Source organism: Myotis daubentonii, chromosome 3, assembly GCF_963259705.1.
Source record: "Myotis daubentonii chromosome 3, mMyoDau2.1, whole genome shotgun sequence".
Lineage (NCBI taxonomy): Eukaryota > Metazoa > Chordata > Mammalia > Chiroptera > Vespertilionidae > Myotis > Myotis daubentonii.
The window spans coordinates 133,619,772-133,642,543 of record NC_081842.1 but is presented as its reverse complement, the minus strand read 5'-3'; the positions used below and the strand labels follow the sequence as shown (position 1 = coordinate 133,642,543).

General features: G+C 44.4%; 2 protein-coding genes across 10 annotated transcripts in view; both read right to left on the bottom strand.

Annotated features, from left to right (window-relative positions):
* Nucleotides 1–22,772, bottom strand: part of GCNT2 (glucosaminyl (N-acetyl) transferase 2 (I blood group)) — a 101,490-nt gene that overhangs the window by 35,416 nt on the left and 43,302 nt on the right. Inside the window, exon 1 of one of the 9 annotated variants that reach the window (XR_009451925.1) lies at nucleotides 8,926–10,468. The exons of 1 other annotated variant lie outside the window; for it this stretch is intronic. Coding sequence is in view for 7 of the 8 variants with exons in the window: in XM_059688619.1 (XP_059544602.1) it covers nucleotides 8,926–9,844 (919 nt within the window). In the remaining variant the exon portion in view is untranslated. Of the gene's footprint in view, nucleotides 1–8,925; nucleotides 10,754–22,772 lie in introns of those variants that run through there. 7 more of the 9 variants (XM_059688619.1, XM_059688620.1, XM_059688623.1 and 4 more) reach the window with 7 other exon arrangements.
* On the bottom strand, nucleotides 21,280–22,753 carry LOC132230712 (ubiquitin-associated protein 2-like). The gene is given in 2 exon segments (XM_059688596.1): nucleotides 21,280–21,474; nucleotides 21,477–22,753. Coding segments are annotated over 2 exon segments (1,302 nt in total). The 5' UTR covers nucleotides 22,696–22,753; the 3' UTR covers nucleotides 21,280–21,391.

Genomic DNA, 22,772 nt, shown 5'->3' with positions numbered 1-22,772 from the left:
GTGCTCTGTCTGTGAGACCTACCACACTATACACATTATCATATTTAATACCCGTAAGTTCTCTGGGAACTAAGTACTATTTATTATTCCCATCATCACAGATGGGAAAACTGAGGTGCAGTAGACTAAGGCCAGTATCACATAGAGAAAGATGGGAGCCAGGACTTAGAAAACATGCTTGTCTAGTCCCTTTCCCTAGTAGCAAGTGGACTCAAAGTGGGAGGGATGGAGATGCTATTGCTGTGGTTCAGAGAAACAAGAGCAGGCATATTTATGTTAAAGAGATTACTTAGACATTGATTATAAATCTATTAGGGTTTCAATATACAATTAATACCTTGTCATATTTTTCGTTGTTGTTTTAAGAGTCATTGAGCCCTGGCTGGATAACTGTTGGTTACAGCATCGTCCCAATATGCCAAGGCTGCAGGCTTGATCCCCGGTCAGGCACATACAAGAGTCAGCCAACGAATGCATACGTAAGTGGAACAACAAATCGATGTTTCTCTCTCCCTTCTTCTCTCTCTAAAATCGATTTTAAAAAATAATTTTTAAAAAAGTCATTGAAATGCAATTTATGTTTTTGTTAAAAAAAAACCCACAACAACTGCTACTTCTAGAAAAGATTTGTCTTATGCAATTGGTAGAGAACAATGGGAGGTTGAATGAAATTTAGAGAAATGGTCTTGCCAGTTCTGAAGTGATAGCTACATCAATCCCTTCCGTTAGAATTAAATTTACTTAAATTCAGCTTAGTGGATGTTTACCAGTCATAATGGTATGTGTTCTTAATGCACCTCAGCCTATTTTTTAAAATCTTGCATAATGTTGTTCTAGAGATTAGGAATTAAAAGCTAGTTAAGAGCAGAGTTTCCTGCTTATTTCCTTTTACAGAACTGGCGGCGGGGGGCGGGGGGTGGGGCAAAAAATGTTTGGGCACAGATTCCCCAGTGAAGATGATCCAAATATTACAGCATGGCTGGAGGCTTCACAGATGATCCCTCAAATGCCTAGTAGTTTAATTATGTTAATACCCCGCAATCTGTTTAAGGATTCTCTCCCAAGAAAGAGCTCAGCATTTTCTGATGCCGACTTATCAATCTAGGTACTCAAGAGCCAGGACAAATTGTACATTATAGCTCTTCCTCAAATGACTGGCCCTAGGAGAGCCTAGAGCCCTTTACCAACAAGGAAAAACAAGTCACACAAGCCCAAATCACTGAAACCATATTTTGAAAATCATGTCCAAATTTACTACGTGTATTTAATATTATCTGGCTACACAAAAATGATGTTGTTTTAAAAACTCTGTTAAATAGATAGAACCCTCTATAATTTTTATTTCAACCAGAATTTATTTCCTTGCTGACAAAATAAGTATCAGTGTGGATGGTCATATGGCCACACACACACAAAATAGCTTTATTGGAGACCTGAATGTTCTAATGACATTCATTACGACCTGATTCTACAATCCCCCGATGTTTATCACTCTAAGTATAATCGGTATGATTAAATGCATCCTTTGTGGTTTTACAAACTGAATTCTAAATGTGGGCCGATGTACAGAGAACACAACGCATGCAGTCATGTGCCCCGAAACGATATCTCAGTCAGCAATGCCCAGTGACATCATTCTGCGTCCTCCTGCGAAGGCTGCAGACATCAGGAAGGCTGTGGCTGAGAGGGCAAACCGCGGTAAGCTGGTGTGGATGGGGATGTTACTGAGGAGCTCCTGGATGGTTCCTGAGGAATCAACTAATGAGGAAGTTGTTGGAACTGGAACAGGAGGCAGTAACAAAGGAAACTGCAGAAGAAAAAGAACCTCCAAGAAAATTCACAGAGACAGATTTAGCAGAAGCTTTTGCAGACCTCAGGAAGCGCTGTAGAAAGTTTGAAAACACAGACCAACACCGAAGGGTTTTCCTTAATAGAGAGGAATGTTCATTGGGCATTATCTTCTTACAAGCAAATCCATGATGACAAAAAGAAATAGACCAAGAGAACCACCATGGACAATTTCTTAAGGAGTGACACCTCCTCAAGAAGAGCCTCAGGCAGCTCCCTCAGGAGGAGCTCCGGAGGGAGGCACCGCTATCACAGATGCCAGCTCCCTGTGTGTTACTGCCCTGAACACCTCCCACTGGGACAGGAGGTGGAGGTGGAGACAGGGATGCTGATGATCCTGGCCCTGTGCGGGCCTAGGCTACTGTGTGTGTTCGTGTCAAAATTTTTAACAAAAAAGTTTTAAAAATTTTAAAAAATTTTTAAATTTAAAAATAGGAAGGAGCTTATAGAATAAGGATATACAGAAAGAAAATATTTTATACATCTATACAATATGTTTGTATTTTAAATAAATGTTATTACAAAAGAGTAAAAAATAAAAATTTTAAAGTTTATAAAATAAAAAAGTTACAGTAAACTACGGCTAATTTATTATTGAAGAAATAAAAATATTTTTTATAAACTTAGTGGCGCCTAAGTGCAGTGTTTATGAAGTCTGCAGCAGTACAGTGACATCCTAGGCCTTCCCATTCACTCACCACTCACTCACTCACTCACTCACCCAGAGCAACTTCCGGTCCTGCCAGCTCCATTCATGGTAAGTGCCCTATACAGGTGAACCACTATTTATCTTTCATACCATATTCTTACTGTATCTTTTCTGTTCGGGTGCATTTAAATACAAAATACTTACCATTGTGTTACAATTGCCTGTGGTATTCCGTACATTAACGTGTGGTACAGGCTTGTAACCTAGGAGTAGCCGCTATACCACAGAGCCACGGTGTGTAGTAGGCCATACCATCTAGGTTTGTGTAAGTACACTCTATGGTACTCACAAAACTAGGAAATCACCTAATGACACATTTTTCAGAAACATATCCCAGTAGTTAGTGACTGTACTTTAAAAAACACTGGGGCCCTGGCTGGTGTGACTCAGTTGGTTGGAGTGTCATCCTGTACACCGAAAGGTCCTGAGTTCGAGTCCCAGTCAGGGCATACACCCATGTTGCAGGTTTGAAGCCCAGATGGAGGGCAAATAGGAGGCAATATTTCTCTCTTGAATTAGTGTTTCTCTCTCTCTCTCTCTCCCTTCATCTCCTTCTAAAATCAATAAAAACATATACTTGGGTGAGGATTAAAAAAAAACCCACAAAACTGGGACTGACCCAGCCACACCCAGATTTAAAGCCCTAGTAATCTTTCTGCAGAGAACACATACCTATTTAAGCTCAATGTTTATGTTTGCTGAGAGCTACGCCTGAAGAGTTTCGAGTTTCTTTCTATTATTGCTATATTATCCTAACCTTTCATTTCCGTATACTCATGTTTCTTTGTAAGCTAGTAGCTGAGGAGCAGCCTAGATCCAATTCAGGCAGCAGAAGCCCACTGCATAGATGCGAGAAGGCAGGAATGGGCCTAACAGCAGGGCTGGAAGGATGCCAAGTTGTGAGAGAAACTCAAACCAGGTGCAAGTAAGGCGAAGACTGGGGGCGTCCACACAGAATACCAGTGCTTTCTCTTGGCATCAGATTTGCCTGTATGATGGCCCAGGTTGGCTAGCTGGGAACCAGATTTTCTAAGGAAAGACAGCCCTATTAACATTCCAACGAGAACTCTAGAGCTAACTAATTCTACAAGTTGTTATATATATATATATATATATATATATATATATATATATATCTTTCCTTTTGCCAATATTATTTGTTGGCCTAGCTATAATGGAATTATACCTTCAAGCAGTATCTTATTCACTTTTTCTCTAATCCTTTCTATAAGAAATTGCACCCACCCAGGTAAGGACACTTTTATTCGTCTCTCCGACCTTCTCATAGCTATCCAGCCACTCCCCAGACCAACCCACCACCATCCGGCACTCTGCTGCCCTCAAATCAGGCACAGTGACAGGTGGTACTGTGGCAAGGTGACAGGGATGTCGCTTTTTATTATTTTTACTCCTATTTTTAAAATATGTTTTATTGACTTCAGAGAGGAAGAGAGAGGGAGAGAGAGATAGACACATCAATGATGAGAGAGAATCATTGATCGGCTGCCTCCTGCACACCCCTTACTGGGGATCGAGCCCGCAACCCTGGCACGTGCCCTTGACCAGAATGGAACCCTTCAGTCCACAGGCCAATGCTCTATCCACTGAGCCAAACCAGCCAGGGTGCGATGTCACATTTCTTACCCTTAAGAAACCCAAAAACTAAAGAGGTGGGCAGAGAAGATTATTCACTTTGCAGGTTATTATAATTCAATGCTGGTAGCAGTGGCACTGGGTATAAGAGAACCCGGAGTTGGAATTCCAACCATTTATGAGGTGGTTGATCAGAGATGGCTTCCAGAGGAGGTGACATCAGGGTTGGCTATAAAGTATGGATGGGAGTTAGAGATGGTAGGAAGGGTATCCCAAAGAGGACATCTAAAGAGCCACCCAAAAAAATCAGGTGAACATTGCAAAAGTATGTAGAATCAAGGAGTTGGAACATAAAGTATGAGGCAACAAGTAAAAAGAAATGAGGGTAGAGAGATGGGTGGGGAAGTGGGAGGGAGTCCGGTCGCAGAGGTCATGCCATATGAAGAGCTCAACCTGACTCAAGATAATGAGGAGCCACTGTAAACTTTAAACAAGGGAACAATGGGTGTTCTACTAGCCCAGTGGTTCTCAACCTTCCTAATGCCTCGACCCTTTAATACAGTTCCTCATGTTGTGATGACCCCCAATTTCATTGTTACAAATTGAACATAATTAAAGCATAGTGATTAATCACAAAAACAATATACAATTATATATGTGTTTTCTGATGGTCTTAGGTGACCCCTGTGAAAGGGTCGTTCCACCCCCAAAGGGGTCGCGACCCACAGGTTGAGAACCGCTGTACTAGCTGGTCTGAGAGCTCACCATTGTTGGACTCTGGGAAGCAAAGGTTCCTGGTGCCTTTGTCCCACAAGATTCCTAGGACTTTGATAAAAAATCCTTCAAAATAAGACAAAAGTTGAGTTTTTAAAATCAGCTCCCTAAGTGTTTGCTTATGATCTATTTAAATAAAACCACATCTTGTGGTATTTTGTTCTCACAGACAACAGAGTGTTTAAAATAAGGGCAAAAAAAAAAAAATACTAGTAAGATAAGGACCATTTTCTTTTTCTGTGTATTTCTGTGGTGAACTTTTAAAAAGTATGTGTACTATTTTCCACACATATTTAATTAGTTTTATTATCTATAAACTTAATAAAACTTCTCTGGAAGAAAGCTATAATATTAGTCACTAATGGAGTGCAAAATTTAAAAATTTTGAACTTTGTGAACATATTTTCTGGTGTGTTTGTTTTTTTAAAGCTAGCTTTTAGAATTGTTTTAAAAATAGGGGCAGATAGCCCTGGCCAGATAGCTCAGATGGTTAAAGCATCGTCCCGATATACCAAGGTTTCAGGTTCAATCCCCGGCCAGGGCATATACAAGAGTCAACCAATGAATGCATAAGTAAGTGGAACAACAAATTGATGTTTCTCTCTCTCTCTCTCTCTCTCTCTCTCTCTCTCTCTCAAATCAATCAATAATTTTATTTTATTTTTATTTATTTATTTATTTTTGCCCGCCCGGCCCCCACCCAAGAGGACCCATCAATAATTTTAAAAAAACATATATAGGGACAGATATTCAGGGGGAAAAAGTATTTTTTGAGGGGTTAAAGTGGAGAAAAATTAGTCCAATATACTAAAATCATACTGAATTTAGCCCATTGTACTAAACAGGCACTAAATTTCTTGCTCAACCATTCAAATCCTGAAACTAAAATTCCATGAGTCATGTCTGTCTGCTTACAGAGGCATCCTCAATACACAGAATAATGCTTGGCACCACGAAAGGCTAAATAAGCACTTGTTGACTGCTGACAATGTAAATGTCAAAATATTCTATTCTTTTTTGAAGACTTCTTTCCTATACCGTGTGAAGACAAATCCTCAATGCTCTTCACAGCCTGTTCCAGATGGGACTCAGGAAGCTGGCACAGAAGCCAGGGTAGGGTGTGGTGACCAATTCCAGCAAGGACAGCCCTCCCGTGACTCAAGCTAGCACAGTGGCCCAGTAAGCCTCAGCATACTGTCTTTCAACACACACACACACACACACACACACACACACACACACACCCTGCTAACCTTATTTCCAGCTTAAGTGGTGAGGTGGAGCTTCCTTCCGCTGCCCTCCTCATTTCTCCCCACCCTTCTCCTCCTCTCTCCTCTCTGTGATTCCGCAAGGACTTTGCTTTAGATACATAGGAAAGAATAAGCAATCATCCCTTCTTTTCCCGCTGCAAGAGGAACAGTTTAAACCTCTGGCCACACAAATCCAGGACCAGATCCCCACTGTGCCTTCAACAAGCTGTGTGAAGATGAGCACAGTGCTCAGGCTCTCTGCGTCTCTTTTTCTTCATCGGTATGTGAGCATAACAATGATTATTTCTTATAATTAAAAGAAATGATGTAGAACATCACATATCTGGCACAAACTGTATCAATGAAAACAGTATTAGGTGCCACATATAATATTTTCATGTGTTAGAACTAATAAACAATAAGGATGAACACTCACTGCACTGTGGTAAATGTTGGTTCACTCTTCCTCCCCTCCCGCCTCCCCAGTCTTCCTGATTTGTGTTGGGGTCCAGCCCCTTTTGCTGGAAGCCGATCCACCTTTGCTGCTTGACGCAGGCGCTGCAGGGAAGAAACATCTGCACAGCTTATGTTTCAAGGGACCTGGCGTATATGACATGTTTGCTCCCCCTCTTAGCGCTATGTGTTTTAACCAGGACCACCTCCCCGAGAAAGGTTGTTTCCCCAGGTTAGGGGTTAACAGGACTAAGGAAGAGAATAAATCAGTAAATCCCCCTAGTGTTACAGAAATATCATGTACTACTTATGAAGAACTTGGACTAAGACTGTTGGCCATAAATTTGGGACTTGATGGGCCCACATCCCCAGGGGTCTGCCCACCAGGGAAAGCACCAAAGCCTATACCCCTGGAGACCCACTGACACAGGGCAGTCCCAGGGAAGGCAGGCAGCGAGGCTGGGAGGACATAACCTTTACTGGGTAGGATAATCTCCTTCAGTCACTTCCTTGTAGCCTATCAGTAGAGCAGTAGAATAGTGACCTTGGAATAGCCCTTATAATGGAACACAGAGATTAACCTAGACAAGATTAAAATCAACAGAACTAGATAGAGACAGGATTATGGAAATGAAACTAGGAACTGTAGAAGGTTTCCCAAAACATACCATGAGGTAATTATAGAGGCATGCTTATAGGATCAAATAGTATAAATATAGATGTAATAGGACAATAAATAGAGAACCCAACCATGCTGATCAACTGAACGCTGCCCCCCCCCCCCCCCCGTCATTCATTCATCGCCGACTCCGTCCACACCTATGGGAACCCCTGGACCTGCTGGGGCTGGACCCCAACATCTGTGTCCCCAGACATCTTGCTGGACCTTTTTCTGCTTCTTTCTCTGAGCAGATTTCTATGCCCAACCACTCTTGCTTAGCTTTTAGGAATGTTGAGTTACTGGGAAATGACTGCTCTGAGTGTACTTTCAGATGTGAGCATAGTTTCAAAAGGCACTCAGTGCCCCAACAATAACAATACCACATGCAAGATCAGGAAGTTATTCCAAGCATGACAAGCGTAGGGCCACCCTCACACAGGGCTGGCTGGCACCACAGCCACACTGGCACAATAGTGGAAACTACTGTGTTGGGACATCACTGGGAAAAGGAATGCAGGTCACACAGGTAATCCCAGAACACATACGGGAAACAGAATTGTGAAAAGAAACCCAGTCCTTAATCAAAGAAGGAGTTTGATGCTGGTGGCGTTTTTGTTTGTTTGTTTGTTAGTTTGTTTGTTTTGCCTCCAGTTGCCTAGCATACATTGGACCCCTTTCCAAATGATCAAACACAACAGAAAAGACTTCACAGCACATAAACACAAGAGGCTGCAAACTGGAATTTATAATAAAAATCTGTGACTTAAAAATTAGGAATTTACCTTTGATTAACTCCAGCTAGAATCTCTCTGTATGTTTCATCTCCTGGTTAACCATTCTTCTAGGCCAGTGGTTGGCAAACTGCGGCTCGCGAGCCACATGCCGCTCTTTGGCCCCTTGAGTGTGGCTCTTCCACAAAATACCACGTGCAGGAGCACACGTACAGTGCGATTGAAACTTCGTGGCCCATGCGCAGAAGTCGGTATTTTGTGGAAGAACCACACTCAAGGGGCCAAAGAGCCGCATGTGGCTCGCGAGCTGCAGTTTGCCAACCACTGTTCTAGGCAATATAATACCAGACTAGATTTATTAAACCAAATCAGTCGAGACCAGGGTATTTGTCCAGGTCTTAGACTAGAGATATTTAAGCTGGAGTGATAATTTGTGAACTATCCAAAGAGAATTCAAAGATTCTGAAAACAACCCCATGAACTTTGAGCAATGACTTTGAGCATCAATGTAATACTGTATAACATCCTATTTCAACTCCTAAGTTCTAGAATGCTTATGGCAAATACCAATCTCATGATGCTAGAGCTGTGCTTATGGAGGACTACGAAAAGCATCCATTCAAAAGACTGAGCTGAGCGTTGGCAACTGTGGGGATACATCATCAAAGGTGGTTTGCCAGAGCTCCTGTAGCTCAGCATATGTCTTAGATCACCATATTGCACGTGGTTGTAAGACAACAGAGCTGGCACTAAAATGTCACTAAAAACCAACTAGACAATAGCTTTCTCTAAGCATTTGATCTTTTTTTTTTTCAAATAATTTCAAATGAGTCAGTTCTCTAGAGGTGAATGGCAGCAAACTCCATCTATGAATAAGAACAAATAGTAATGGAAATCGGTACCTACTTGGAATCCTATTAAGCGTCACCCAGAAATGTTCATCAGGGCTATACGTATCCTTTGACCAGTGCAGTAGATCGATGGCCCTTTTGTCATGGAAGATGAAGTTGACAAACTCCCTGGTAAGGGCCACGTAGGCAGTGCCAAAGTAAATGGTCAGCTGATGTGGAGGTGAGGTTTTCAAAACATTCGTGTTCCTCACAAAAGAGCCGTCTTTGCCTCTGTGCTCTTGGTGGACGTACTTAGTCCGTCCAATTGCATGAGCCGGAGGCAGCACCCCCGGGGTAATGTTTTTCCCTTTGAAAGCTTTCAGATGCTGAATGATCTCCTTGTTGGTTTTCAGGGGGAAGTCTTGCCCACAGGTGTTGATGGCGTACTTCCACGGGACCTCTGAGGCCACCAGGTCTCTCAGGCAGTTCAGATCCGCCTGGAGCCTGGACATTCCCGCATAGACTACAGACTCGGTCTTTGAAGCAATAAAGGCATTTTGGAAGCAGCTCAGTAACTGCCACACAGATGCCTTAAACTCGTCTGTGGCCTTCTCATCCACATGGACACAGTAGATATTTTGGGGCATGTAGACAGCCCTGAAGAGCCTTTCAAAAGTACCAAAGTCTTTATGGATGACCATGACATATGCCAAAGGGAACGCCACTTCTTCCTCCGACAGGGGGCTTGTGATGTAGTGGCTCTGGATCAGGTAGTCCTCGCAGGGGACACTTCCCAAAGGCGATGGCAACGTCCTCTCCCAGAGAGCAGCGGACTTCTCTTCCAGGGCGTCCTCACAGGCACTGGCTACGGCGTCCCTTTCGCTGGAACCGTTCAGCCTCCTCTGGGGCAGGCTTAATCGGCTGTTGTAACGTATCACAAACAGAACCACACTCAGCGCGGTGAAAGCAAAAAGGCAGTACCTCCAAAAGTTCATTATTTTCACTTCCTTGGAGCAGGGAATCTCCCTCCAGGGACTGAGAAATGGCCAGTCCCTGAAAACACAAGCGTGAAGAGGCTGAATGGGCTTCCTTTGCCAGTCTTGAATTTCGCCAGCTTCTCAGACGGGCTTCCTTTATTCCTCATTTACTCCCCGCGTCAGTGTCGCGCCGTCCTCCGGCGGTGGCGGGCGAGGGCATGCTCCTCCGGTCCTGGGCTCCTGGGCTCCGGTCCTGGGCGCTGGAGCCGGCCCGCCGCTCGCACGCAGAGCGCGGAGCAGAGTGGGCGCCCAGCCCGGCCCCGCCTGCGGGAAGCCCTCCTCGTTTGCAAACGAAACCCAAGTGGCGGATCTCGGCAAATTACGCTGTGGAAAGGAATGACGGGCCCTTTACACCGGGGCTGGGCTTCTCTGCCTTCACCCCACCCCCTTTCGCTCCACTCTATTCTGACCTCATCTCCCTTCTCTTCTCACACTTTCCCCTTGCGTTTCAGCGTAAGTGGTTCTCCTCTTTCGGGTCAGCCTGCAAGCCGGCTAGCAGTCGTTGGAAACCATAGCGTGGAGGGCTCCAGCTCAGGCTTCTCTCTTCCCGTTTCTCGGCCACCTCTTTTCATTTCAGTGTTATCGCTACCTCTGAGCACACACAGACACAGATAAGGAAAAAGGCACTTGCAACATGTCTATTGTCAGCAGCAAGAAAGTCTGGTGGAGAGGTGGGTGTTGGCTGGATTGAATCAGATGGTTTCTGATGGTGTGACACAGCATATGTGTGTGCGGGCTATCAGAAGAGGGAAGTGAGGATTACGCTGCGGCGGGCCTGGGGTGAGGGCAGAAGGAACCTAGGAGCGACTGGAAACCTTAAAGGGTGGGTGCGGATGACATCAATGAAGAAAGCACACCTTCGTTTGCCTGCCAGAGAGGAAGGTGAGAGTCATTGTTCCCAGAGAGCAAAAGTTGGTTCCCATTTCACAAAGAGCTTCAGATAGCTGGTGCTGTTGACGCGGTATTGTCTACAACATGAGCGACTGCCCACTGGGGCTCTGTATAAGCCTGACATCTTGAGATCTGAGGGCATTTCAGAGAACTCCGAGGATTCTACTCCCCACCCAAAGCCCTCTCCCATTTCCTGACCCTTAAGAAAGAACAAAGGCTTCTGGACGGCAGGAAAATTCCTGGAAGTATTGGTTAGTGAGATTCAGGGGAGCCAGGAAGAGAAGCCCAGCGGGTCTGGTCACATTACAGAGGGGTTCTCCAAGCTCATGTGCTGGTGCCTGGAGCTCTCAGCAGGTGTGGAGGGAGGGCTGCAGATTGGTGCAGGTGGTAAGAATGCTCCTGGGCCAGGTAACCAGCCCAACTAAAGAAACAGTGGGTGTGCTCCCATCTCATTCCCCCAGTCACCCAGCTAGCCCACCTGTCTGGCCCTGGCAATTGAAGCAGCTGCCCCTGTTAGGAAAACACCTGGTGTACAATGCAACAATCTCCCTGCCCCTTTCTATCCCACACCACTCTCTGACTTCCTATCATTTCCTGGATGAATGAATGGCCACAGTAGCATAGATATGATGGATTTTGATTAGACATAGACCCAAAGAGTTGGCAGGGATCTTAAAAATCACCTAACACAACCCTTTATTTTACAGATGAGGAAAGTAAGGCCAATACTATATACTAGAGGCCCAATGCACGAAATTTGTGCAAGAGTAGGCCTTCCTTCCCCCAGCTGCTGGCACTGGCTTCCCTCTGCCTGATGGCAGGCACCTGGGACCCAGGCTTCCCTAGCAGCCCTGGCTTTGTCCAGAGGGCCGTCCGGAAAGATGTCCGGAAGGACATCTGGTCTAATTAGCATATTATGCTTTTATTATTATAGATATTTTTTCTAAGTCATTCAGCTGGATAGAAGCCAGTGCCTTAATTCTGCAGTTCCCTAGTCCAGATGCTGGAGCCAGTCTAATTGGCTTCAAATCCCAGCTGGTCACAGACCAGCTGTGCAACCAGGATGAAGTTACGTAGCCTCTCTAAGCATCAGGTTCTTCAGATGGAAAATAGCAGTGATTGCTATTTCACATGGTTGAGAACATTAAATGAGATAACTCTTATTCAGGATTTATGTATATATTCACATATATTCTATTCAATAAGCATTAACAATTTTTGCTGTTGTCATTTTTCTTTTGAAAAATAGCCATTTCTTGCCCTGTTAATGAACAGATATTTTGATTTCTGTTCTTACTAATGGAACAGAAACACACCTTCTTAAGGCTTTCAAATGGGTTGAAATGGGTACTCCCACTCAAAAAGAATGAAGGTTAAATTGCACTCTTTTCATCCCTCACCACTATCCCCACCCCCACCCAGGGGGTAGGGAGGGAATTAGTAGGAATGTGACTAGATAAAGGGCAGAACTGAATAATCCATTTTGATGCTTTCATTTCCTTCATTCTTATTAGAGCCGCACCCTTTTCTGCAAAATACTTCCTTGGCAGGACTTGTGGAGAGCAAAGGTGGGGCTGGGGTGGGGAGTAAGGCAAAGGGCTTTCAATGAAGGTTGTTCTTTCCCCCTCTCTTTGTCTTGAGCCTTGGTCCTACAGTAGGGAGCTCTCGAGAATGCCAATGCGAAGCAAACTCAACCCATGAATCACAGCACATTGCAGGTGGGAGTGTAACGTGACTTACATTCAAAACAGCAGTAATTTTTTAAAAAGCTTATAGTTTGTTCTGTCTTATTTACAGTGGTTTAGCTAAACAGCCCGAGGTTAGAGCGTGATGCCTTTTTAGCAGCTGGCCTGGTAGGAGGCTTGTTTTACCTGTTATCTGTGGTAACTGAGCAGGCATTGTCTTCCAGCAAATAATTGGTGGGCTCAGATATTAACTTCCAACCAGGACATTATTTCTGCTCTTTTCACTTTAGTTGCTTAACATATTGAAAAGTGCTGTCAGGTGGACATTTTGTAGCACTCCCTGCCTCTCTCAACCTCAGGATAACCTTATCCTCAGGAACAAGGACAAGAACAGCAACTAACAATGCACAGTCAGCTCAGCTCAAACAAAGGCTGGGCTGCCTGGGGACTTTCTGAGAATCCAGTGGGATCTTTGTTCCCTTTTGTCACTTAGCTCTCATTAACCTCCGGTGAGCTTAGCACACACCTCAGCTGGGCTATCACAGGCAAATTGATTGCTGGTTGTTCGGGGGCAGGGTTGGAAGCCAGGCCTGACTTGTTCCCAAGTCCTTATAGTTCTCTACCTCAGATTGCTTCTCTTGGCATAATAACCGGCCACGGAATCAAAGCAATGCTTCTGATGGGTCCTCTCATCTCCATCAACTTCACACCATTCTGTTCCCCATCTGAGGCTCTGTTGCATCTCTCTGGCAACCTCAAACACTGCCACAAGCGAGACACAACAAGTAAATAAGATCTCCCAGCAACCAAAACAATGATCACACACTGTAGGATGGATGCACACACTCAGATGTGTACAAACAGGTAAGATACAAAAAGTAAGTGAAGATGATTGGAGGGAAGGAAAAGCAGAGCTAGTGAGTTAACAAGTGGGAGCTAATGCCCCTGGCAAAGAGAGGGTGCGGGCCCTGGGGAAGAGCTGTGCCCACCGAAAGCATGCAGCTCCCTCTCAACGCTAGCGATTAATCCATGCTGCACCATGGGGCCAATGCTGCCAGCTCTTTGGATATTTTAAGAGAAGTGAGAAATCTGAATTTTATTTTTAAAAATTCCCAAATTCTTTAAATGACATCAAGATATTAAGAAAATGGGATCTAAAATGGCGGCGGTATAGACGGACGTGTCCCGTGCCTTGTCCCTGAGCAGATAGGGTGAGCAGCTAAAACGAGTAACATCCAGCCTGAATTGGCAGAGGAGATTCAGCTGGGAGACAGTTTGCAGCCGGGAAAAGCAGAGGACTCCAGGAGAAAAGGGGACTGTTGGAGACTGCCGGATGGGGCTCCCCTATCTGGGCAGCCTCCATTGCTGCTGAAATCTCTCCCGGAGCAGCCGGCTCAGCCGTGGAGTCCACGCCATCTTGAGTGGCTGATACCGGAAGCGTATACATCCAGGCACCCTGCAATCACGGCATCCAGGGATCAGCTTCTACCCCAGGAATACTGGATCTCAAGCAGCGCAAATATGTGGACTCAGACAAGCCCTACTCCTCCTCACAGAAAGGTCAGATTTTGCCTAGATAAAGGTGTGGTTTGCAGTTCAGGTTGGAGAGAGAAACGTGCAAGGGGGAAGTCTGTGCCCCACAAAGTCTGCGGCCATTTGGGCCAGCATGATCCACGAGTGTGGAAGGGGTCCTGCAGGGCTGCTGGCAGAAGGGAACTCTAAAAATAAGCCCATAGCCGGATTTGATGCAAAAAGGCAGCCTTGGGTTGAGAAACCAAGATGGCGACATAGGTAAACACCGTAGTTTGCGGCCTCGAACAACCACTTCAAAAATACAACTAAAAGACAGAACGGACATCATCCAGAACCACAGGAAGGCTGGCTGAGTGGAAATTCTACTACTAGAAGGAAAGAGAAAAGCATACCGAGACTCAGAGGAGGCGCAGTGCGGAAGTAAAATACTAAGGTGCGGAGGTGCATGTGGAGAGGGCTGGATATTATGCAGAGTTTCAACAGCAGACTAGAGGATCGCAAGAATCAAGTCAAAGATTTGAAATACGAAGAAGCAAAAAACACCCAACCAGAAAAGTAAAATTAAAAAAGAATCCAAAAATATGAAGATAGTGTAAGGAGCCTCTGGGACAGCTTCAAGTGTACCAACATCAGAATTATAGGGGTGCCAGAAGAAGAGAGAGAGCAAGATATTGAAAACCTTTTTGAAGAAATAATGACAGAAAACTTCCCCTACCTGGTCAAAGAAATAGACTTACAAGTCCAGGAAGCACAGAGAACCCCAAACAAAAGGAATCCAAAGAGGACCACACCAAGACACATCATAATTAAAATGCCAAGAGCAAAAGACAAAGAGAGAATCTTAAAAGCAGCAAGAGAAAGAAACTCAGTTACCTACAAGGGAATACCCATACGACTGTCAGCTGATTTCTCAACAGAAACTTTGCAGGCCAGAAGGGAGTGGCAAGAAATATTCAAAGTGATGAATACCAAGAACCTACAACCAAGATTACTTTATCCAGCAAAGCTATCATTCAGAACTGAAGGCCAGATAAAGAGCTTCACAGATAAGGAAAAACTAAAGGAGTTCATCACCACCAAACCAGGATTATATGAAATGCTGAAAGGTATCCTTTAAGAAGAGGAAGAAGAAGAAAAAGGTAAAGATACAAATTACGAACAACAAATACACATCTATCAACAAGAGAATCTGAAAATCAAGTCAATAATCTGATGAACAGAATGAACTGGTGATTATAATAGAATCAGGGGCATAGAAAGGGAATGTACTGGCTATTCTTGGGGGGAAAGGGGCGAGGGGGATGCGGAAAGAGACTGGACAAAAATCGTGCACCTATGGATGAGGACAGTGGGTGGGGAGTGAGGGAGGAGGGGGTGGTAACTGGGTAAAGGGGAGTTATGGGGGGAAAAAAAGAGGAACAAATGTAATAATCTGAACAATAAAGATTTAATTAATTAAAAAAAAAGGCAGCCTTGGATTTTGCCAGTGTGCCTGCTGCTTAGTGCCAGGGGAGAGAGGACGTGCGGAAGAGACTGCGCACCGAGCTGGACGGTGGAGGTTTGCGAGTTCACACACCTTCTCAGGCTCTTTTTTTTTCTTCTCCCCCTTAAATCCTTGCGTTTGATTATTAAACCCAATACATAGGATCGCCCAATTGGGGCCACTCACAGAGATTGCAGGGAAAAGCTGTTTTTGTGGAACCTGGAAATCAGAGCAGGGAGTAACGATCAAAGAACCAGCTCTGGGGCAGTCGACTCTCCCAAACCAGTATTAAGTGCGATAGGGAAAACAAAACCTAACTACTGGCTAGACAGGACTTATAGCCTCGGAGGTCAATCCAGAAACACTGCCACCCAGGGGCTGAACCACAAACTGACTCTTCTCTAAACACAAATAAAGGCAGTCTGGGAAACAAATACGGCCTGCTTTAAAAACAGGACTATGGCTTACAACACAGAGGAACAGTGTATCGCAGGGAACTTCAACACTCTCCTGAATACCTGACAGGATTAAGGCATGCCAAACAGAAGAATAGAGGAAGTGAAGGACCTTCACTACTGCACATTTCTATTTATTTATTTATTTTTTTACCTTTTACTTAAGAAACTAATTTTTTTTTCATCATCTGATTTTACCTTTTTAATTACTACATTTTTATTTTTAACCATTACTATTACTACTACCATTTTACCTTTTTTAAAAGTGTCATTTTATTTTCTCTTTATTTTATTTTGGGATTAGTGTTCTACATTTTATTTTCATCTTTTCTTTAGCATCATTTTACTCTACCTCAACTTTACCTTCCTCACTTTTCCCCTTTTGTTGTCCTGTTTCTCTTACCCTATTCCTGCTTTAGATTTTCCCTATTCCTTCTTTTTACCCCCTGTTAAAATTTCACCCTACCTATAGATCTAATTTCTAATCCCCTACTCTAAATCCATATACACCTCTCTCTTCTCTTTCTTCACTATCCAAATTTTTTTTCTCTCTGTCGTATTGTTGTTGTTTGCTTGATTGTTGAGTATATTGGTTTTTTTATGCTTGTTTGTGAGATTGTTTTTCTTTTTCTTTTTCTGTTGGTTTTTCTTTCTGGTTTTTTGTTTTTGGGGTTTTTTTGCTTCTGTTTTCCCTCGCCTCGCTTGATATTAGTTGTTGTTTGTAGTTTGCATTCATTGCTAGGGATCTGTTGCTGGAATTTGTTGGGATTAGTGGCTGTTCTATTGGAGTTTTCTCCCCATATAAATAGTTTCTTCCCCTCATCTATTTCCTTCTCTTTCTTTTCTCTCTTACTTTTTTTTCCTTTTCCCAATTTCATTTTTGCACTCCTTTTCTTTTTCTCTTTTTTCTTTTTCTCTTCTTTCTTCCTTATCCCCGAATTCTCTTTGCTCTGGTGGTCACCTTTATTTGGGGTTATTAGTATCATGAATACATTTGTGTTCAGTGCCTTGTGTGTTGTGTCTTGTTGTGTTGTATTTTGTGCCTTTAAATCAATACAGCAGAGAGAGAACTACATAACCAAACACCTGGAGAAGAGAGATCATGGAGAGACAAAGAAACAGCCCGCATATGAAAGAAAAACAAGCATCACTAGAAAAGGAAGTAAACGAAATGGAGGAAATGGAGGCAAGCAACCTATCAGAGAAAGAATTCAGAGAAATGGTCATAAGGTGGATGAAAAGAATGGAAGACAAATTCAACAATATGTGTAAGAACCAAGAGGAAATGAAAAATGACAGCACTGCTATAAAGAACTCAATAGAAAGCATCAACATTAAACTAGAAGAGAAACTAAGATGGCGGCATAGATAAACACCGGGAAATTGCCGCCTCCCACAACAATTGAAAAATACCGCAAAGGACAGAGCGGACATCATCCAGAACAACAGGAAGGCTGACTGAGTGTAAATTCTACAACTAGAAGGAAAGAAAAGCACACTGAGAGCCAGAGGAGCTGCGGAGGTGAAGTGCAGAGGTACGGCGGCTCGCGCACGTGCGGAAAGGGGGTGGCACCTGAGGACGCGGCTGTCTTTTTGAATCACAAGCTCCCAACTGCTCTGAACTCCGGTTCCGGGAAGTCTCTGGGGACCCAGGACTCATACAGGGAGAAGCTGGATGGTCGGGCAGCGGGCGAACTTGAGGGCGGCTTTCCCTCAGAGGTGCTTGCAGCAATTATCGGGTCACTGAGACACGGGACTCCTTAGGGCTGGGCGGAGAATCAGCCATAGCTGCTTGCTCCGCCCTTTGATTCCCTGAGACCGCGCCCCACCCAGGCTGCGGCAGAGGCTTTTGCATGTGAATGTACCTAACTGCAGCAGAGCCAGGCAGACCCGGAACTTCCAAGAGAAGGCCCAAGGCCCCGCAGCAGCTTGCATTGCTTCACAGCTGAGCCTCTTAGTGGCTCCTGCTGTGTGGCCTCAGGCAGAGGCTGAATTAGCACCTCCTTAGATCCAGGAGCCACTGCACCCAGTGGTCAGAGGGGGACCATCCAGATTGCAACTCCTCAGATCCATAAGGGACACACTCAGGGAGCAGACTCAGTGAGCACCAAAGCCCCACTGAAGCAAGTCTTGCCCCAGAAGGGTGTCTTCAGCACAGAAGTTTTCCCACTTCAGACACAGCTGATTCTCACAGCCAATTGGCCTGGAGTTCAATTCCTCCCAGTGATCCTACAACAACCAAGGCACCAAGAGTGCACCAAGAGTGTCCACCTCAGGTAACTGGGGAGGCTGAGCCACTGGGCCCTACAGGACACCTGGCGCGCAGGGCCACTCTACCAACACAGGGAAGCAGCCAAAATGCGGAGACAAAGAAACAGGTCACAAATGGCAGAAATGGAGGAAAGCAAACAACTGGATATAGAGTTCAAGGCCACGTTTATAAGGTTTTTCAAGAATTTTATGGAAACCGCCGATAAATTTAATGAATCCCTCAATAAGTATAGTGAGACCATGGAGGACATGAAAAAGGACCAACTAGAAATTAAGCATACACTGACTGAAATAAAGAATAATTTAGAGATCCAACAGCAGACAAGAGGATCCCAAGAATCAAGTCAAAGATTTGAAATACAAAGAAACAAAAAATACCCAACCAAAAAAGAAAAAAGAAAAGAGATTCCAAAAATATGAAGACAGTGTAAGGAACCTCTGGGACAACTTCAAGCGTACCAACATCAGAATTATAGGGGTACCAGAAGCAGAGAGAGGGCAAGATATTGAAAACCTTTTTGAAGAAATAATGACAGAAAACTTCCCCTACCTGGTGAAAGAAATGGACTTACAAGTCCAGGAAGCACAGAGAACCCCAAACAAAAGGAATTCAAAGAGGACCACACCAAGACACATCATAATTAAAATGCCAAGAGCAAAAGACAAAGAGAGAATCTTAAAAGCAGCAAGAGAAAGAAACTCAGTTACCTACAAGGGAATACCCATACGACTGTCAGCTGATTTCTCAACAGAAACCATGCATGCCAGAAGGGAGTGGCAAGAAATATTCAAAGTGATGAATAGCAAAAACCTGCAACCAAGATTACTTTATTCAGCAAAGCTATCATTCAGAATAGAAGGTCAGATAAAGAGCTTCACGGATAAGAGAAAGCTAAAGGAGTTCATCACCACCAAACCAGCATTATATGAAATGCTGAAAGGTATTCTTTAAGAAGAGGAAGAAGAAAAAGGAACTCTTACCATTTGCCACAGCATGGATGGAACTGGAGAGCGGATAAATACCACAGGATCTCACTCATTTGTGGAATATAATGAACAACATAAACTGATGAACAAGGCCTGATCCAGAGACGGAGAGGCATTGATTGGACTGTTGGGCCTTGGAGGGAAGGTAGGGGAGGGTAGGGGTAAGGGGGAAAGATCAACCAAAGGACTTATATGCAAGCATATAGGCCTAACCAATGGATACGGACAACGGGGGGGGGGGGGGTGAGGGCATGAGCGGGGGGGGGGGGGGGGTAGAGGGTAACGTGGGGACAAGGACACATATGTAATACCTTAATCAATAAAAAATATATTAAAACAAAACAAAACAAAACAAAACATAACACTAGAAGAAGCAGAGGACCGCATCAGTGAGCTAGGAGACAAGCTAGGAAAAAATACCCAAGCAGAGCAGCTTCTAGAAAAAAAATTAAAAAGCAGGAGGAGAGCCTAAGAGAACTTTGGGACAACATAAAACAAAACAACATCTGCATAATAGGGGTACCAGAAGGAGAGGAAACTGAGCAAGGAATAGAAAACCTGTTTGAAAAAATAATGACAGAAAACTTCCCTGATATAGGGAAGAAAAACTCACACAAATCCAAGAAGCTCACAGAGTCCCAAACAAAATGAACCCCAAAAGACCGATGCCAAGGCACATTATAATTAAATTGGCAAACACCAACAACAAAGCAAGAATCTTAAAAACGGCCAGAGAAAGACAGAAAGTTACCTACAAAAGATCCCCCATCAGACTAGCGACTGATTTTTCAACAGAAACACATCAGGCAAGAAGGGAATGGAATGAAATATACAAAGTCATACAAAGGAAGGGTCTGAATCCAAGAATACTGTACCCAGCGAGGCTATCAATCAAAATTCAGGGTGAAATCAGGAGCTTCACAGACAAAAGAGGACTAGGGAGTTTATTACCACCAAACCAGCAATGCAAGAAATGCTATAGGGTCTGCTGTAAAAAGAAAAAATAGGAAACAAAGAAGGAACACAGGGGTAAGGAATAAAAATGGCGACTAACAAGTATCTATCAATAATAACTTTAAATGTAAATGGATTAAATGCCCCAATCAAAAGACATAGGGAAACTGAGTGGATAAGAAAACATGACCCATATATCTGCTGTCTACAGGAAACCCACCTCAGAAAAGAAGACCCATACAGACTGATGGTAAAGGGATGGAAAAAGGTTTTTCAGGCGAATGGAAATGAAAAAAAAAAGCTGGGGTAGCAATACTTATATCTGACAAATTAGATCTCAAAGTGAAGGACATAAAAATAGATAAGGAAGGCCACTTCATAATACTAAAGGGAGCAATCCAACAAGAAAAAATAACTCTGGTAAACATGTACACACCCAATATAGGAGCACCCAAATACATAAGAAAACTTCTAGAGGAGATCAAGGGAGAGATTGACAGCAATACAATCACAGTGGGGGACTTTAATACCCCACTATCACCATTGGACAAATCCTCTAAACAAAAAATCAGCAAAGAAACATCAACCCTAAATGACTCACTAGATCAGATGGAATTAATTGACATCTTCAGAACATTTCACCCCAAAGCCACAGAATATACATTCTTCTCAAGTGCACATGGGTCATTTTCAAAGATAGACCATATATTGGGTCACAGGCAAAGTCTCTTCAAATTCAAGAAGATAGAAATCATATCAAGCATCTTCTCAGATCACAATTGTGGGAAGCCACCTATTGTCTTCACTAGCAGAGAGGTATGAACAAGGAACCCAGAAGGCTGGTGACCCTTGAAGTCCTGGCAAAGGTCAGGCTGTGCACCCACTGTTAGTCCAGACAATGGTAGCTGAAGCAACTTCCCCATTCATTATTATGTAAATCCTTGCTAAAGGGCAAGTCTGCCTGTTACTGGGAATTGCCTGCCTAAGGGCTATGGGTGTATCCCAAACCAATAAAAGGCTGGTGAGGCCTGAGCACCAGTGGAAGTCCTTCCCCTTGAGTTGGACTTGCCCGCCTGGCCCCCCAATATTTCCAAATTATTTTTTTATTGAGGCATGGGGTGGGCCACTGGGGGTGAGGGTGGGGCAGCGGGGCCCCCTCCACATTCCTCTCTTTGATGCTGTTTCCATAGTTGCCAGGCTGAGAAACCCTCTCAGAAGATGGGACCAGGAAGAGAGGGTTGGGGCCTCAGTTGGCTCCCCAGGTGTAGCTGTTGTAGGCAGACTTGATGGTCTGGGGCTTCTGCGGGATGGAGCTGGTCTGGCTACGTCGCCTGTCTGGCCATCCTGCTGTAGGTGATGGTGAAGGATCTGGGAGTGCAGCTGCTGATGGGGGGTCAGAATTTGCATAAAGGGGGCAGGTAGGTAGGCAGCAGCTGTGGCTGGATTGATGGGCCCCCCACTTCCTAGGGCTGAAGGCAAGTTGAAGGAGACAGCAGGAGCACCGGAATGAAAACCTGGTTTCTCAAAGGATTGCTGGGTTTTGGAGTACACAGAAGCCGAGATATCTGGCACGCCCGTGTTACTGGAGGTGACTGAGACATCAGTGTTATATCCATGAGACCCATATCCACTTGGCTGTTGGAAAGGGGTGGCCGATGCATTCACACTGACATTCACACCATGCTGCTTGGAAGAGGTAGGAGCCACAGGGAACACAGCAGGCCCATACTGGAAGGTGCTGGGGAGGCCCGGAACCCCTGTGTAGTATGGCAGGCTGGTATAACTGTAGCCAGGAGGCAGCGCGGGGTTCAGGAATGTCTGCTGCGTGGTGTGGTGAGTCTGCGTCTGGTTCTGTTGGGGTTGGGCCAAGGTAGTGGCCAGGGCTGGGGAGGAGGCATCCCCACAGCCAAACTTTGTGAGGTCACCAGAATAAGGGTTGCTGGACAGGCTACCATCCCTCCCAGTCAGCAGTGTGGTGGGTGCAGGAAATGGGATGCTGTAGTAATCCAATGGAAATCTTGTCTGAAGCATCTGCAAGTCATCATAACCATATACTTGTGGTGGGTAGGCATGTAACAGCCCTGGAGCCATAATATATGGATTAAACTCTCGTCCAAGGCTGGCGCCTCTTCCCCGTCTTGGTGGCCCACCTCGTCGCCGACTATAGTCTCTGTCCTGGTCTCGATTTTCTTTGCCTTCCTCATTGGATTCCATTTGGCCACCATCCTTCTGTCCTGAGACTCCTTTCTTTCCAACCATCTCCCAGGAATGCGTATCTGGGTTTCCTTCCAGCAGTACATTGATGGCTCTGTTGACATCTCCATTGCAGTCATGCAAAGCAATGACATATTCATCCTGGTTCTTGCCTGTGATATCAATCAATTGTTTCACCTTTTCCTCAAAGTCAACATCATTATGGTCTGAAATCATCTGTGCAAGTCGAATTTGTTCCGCAGTGGCCTGTGGCCGTTGCTTGTGCTGTGTCTGGTTTTGGTTTTGATGTTGTTCCCAGTTTCCCCTGGTTTGGTTCATGCCCACCGACGTCATCATGTACAGTATATACAAATAAAAGTATTTACAAGGTAGAATACTCAGTCTCCTCCACACTGACACCCTCAAATTATTAT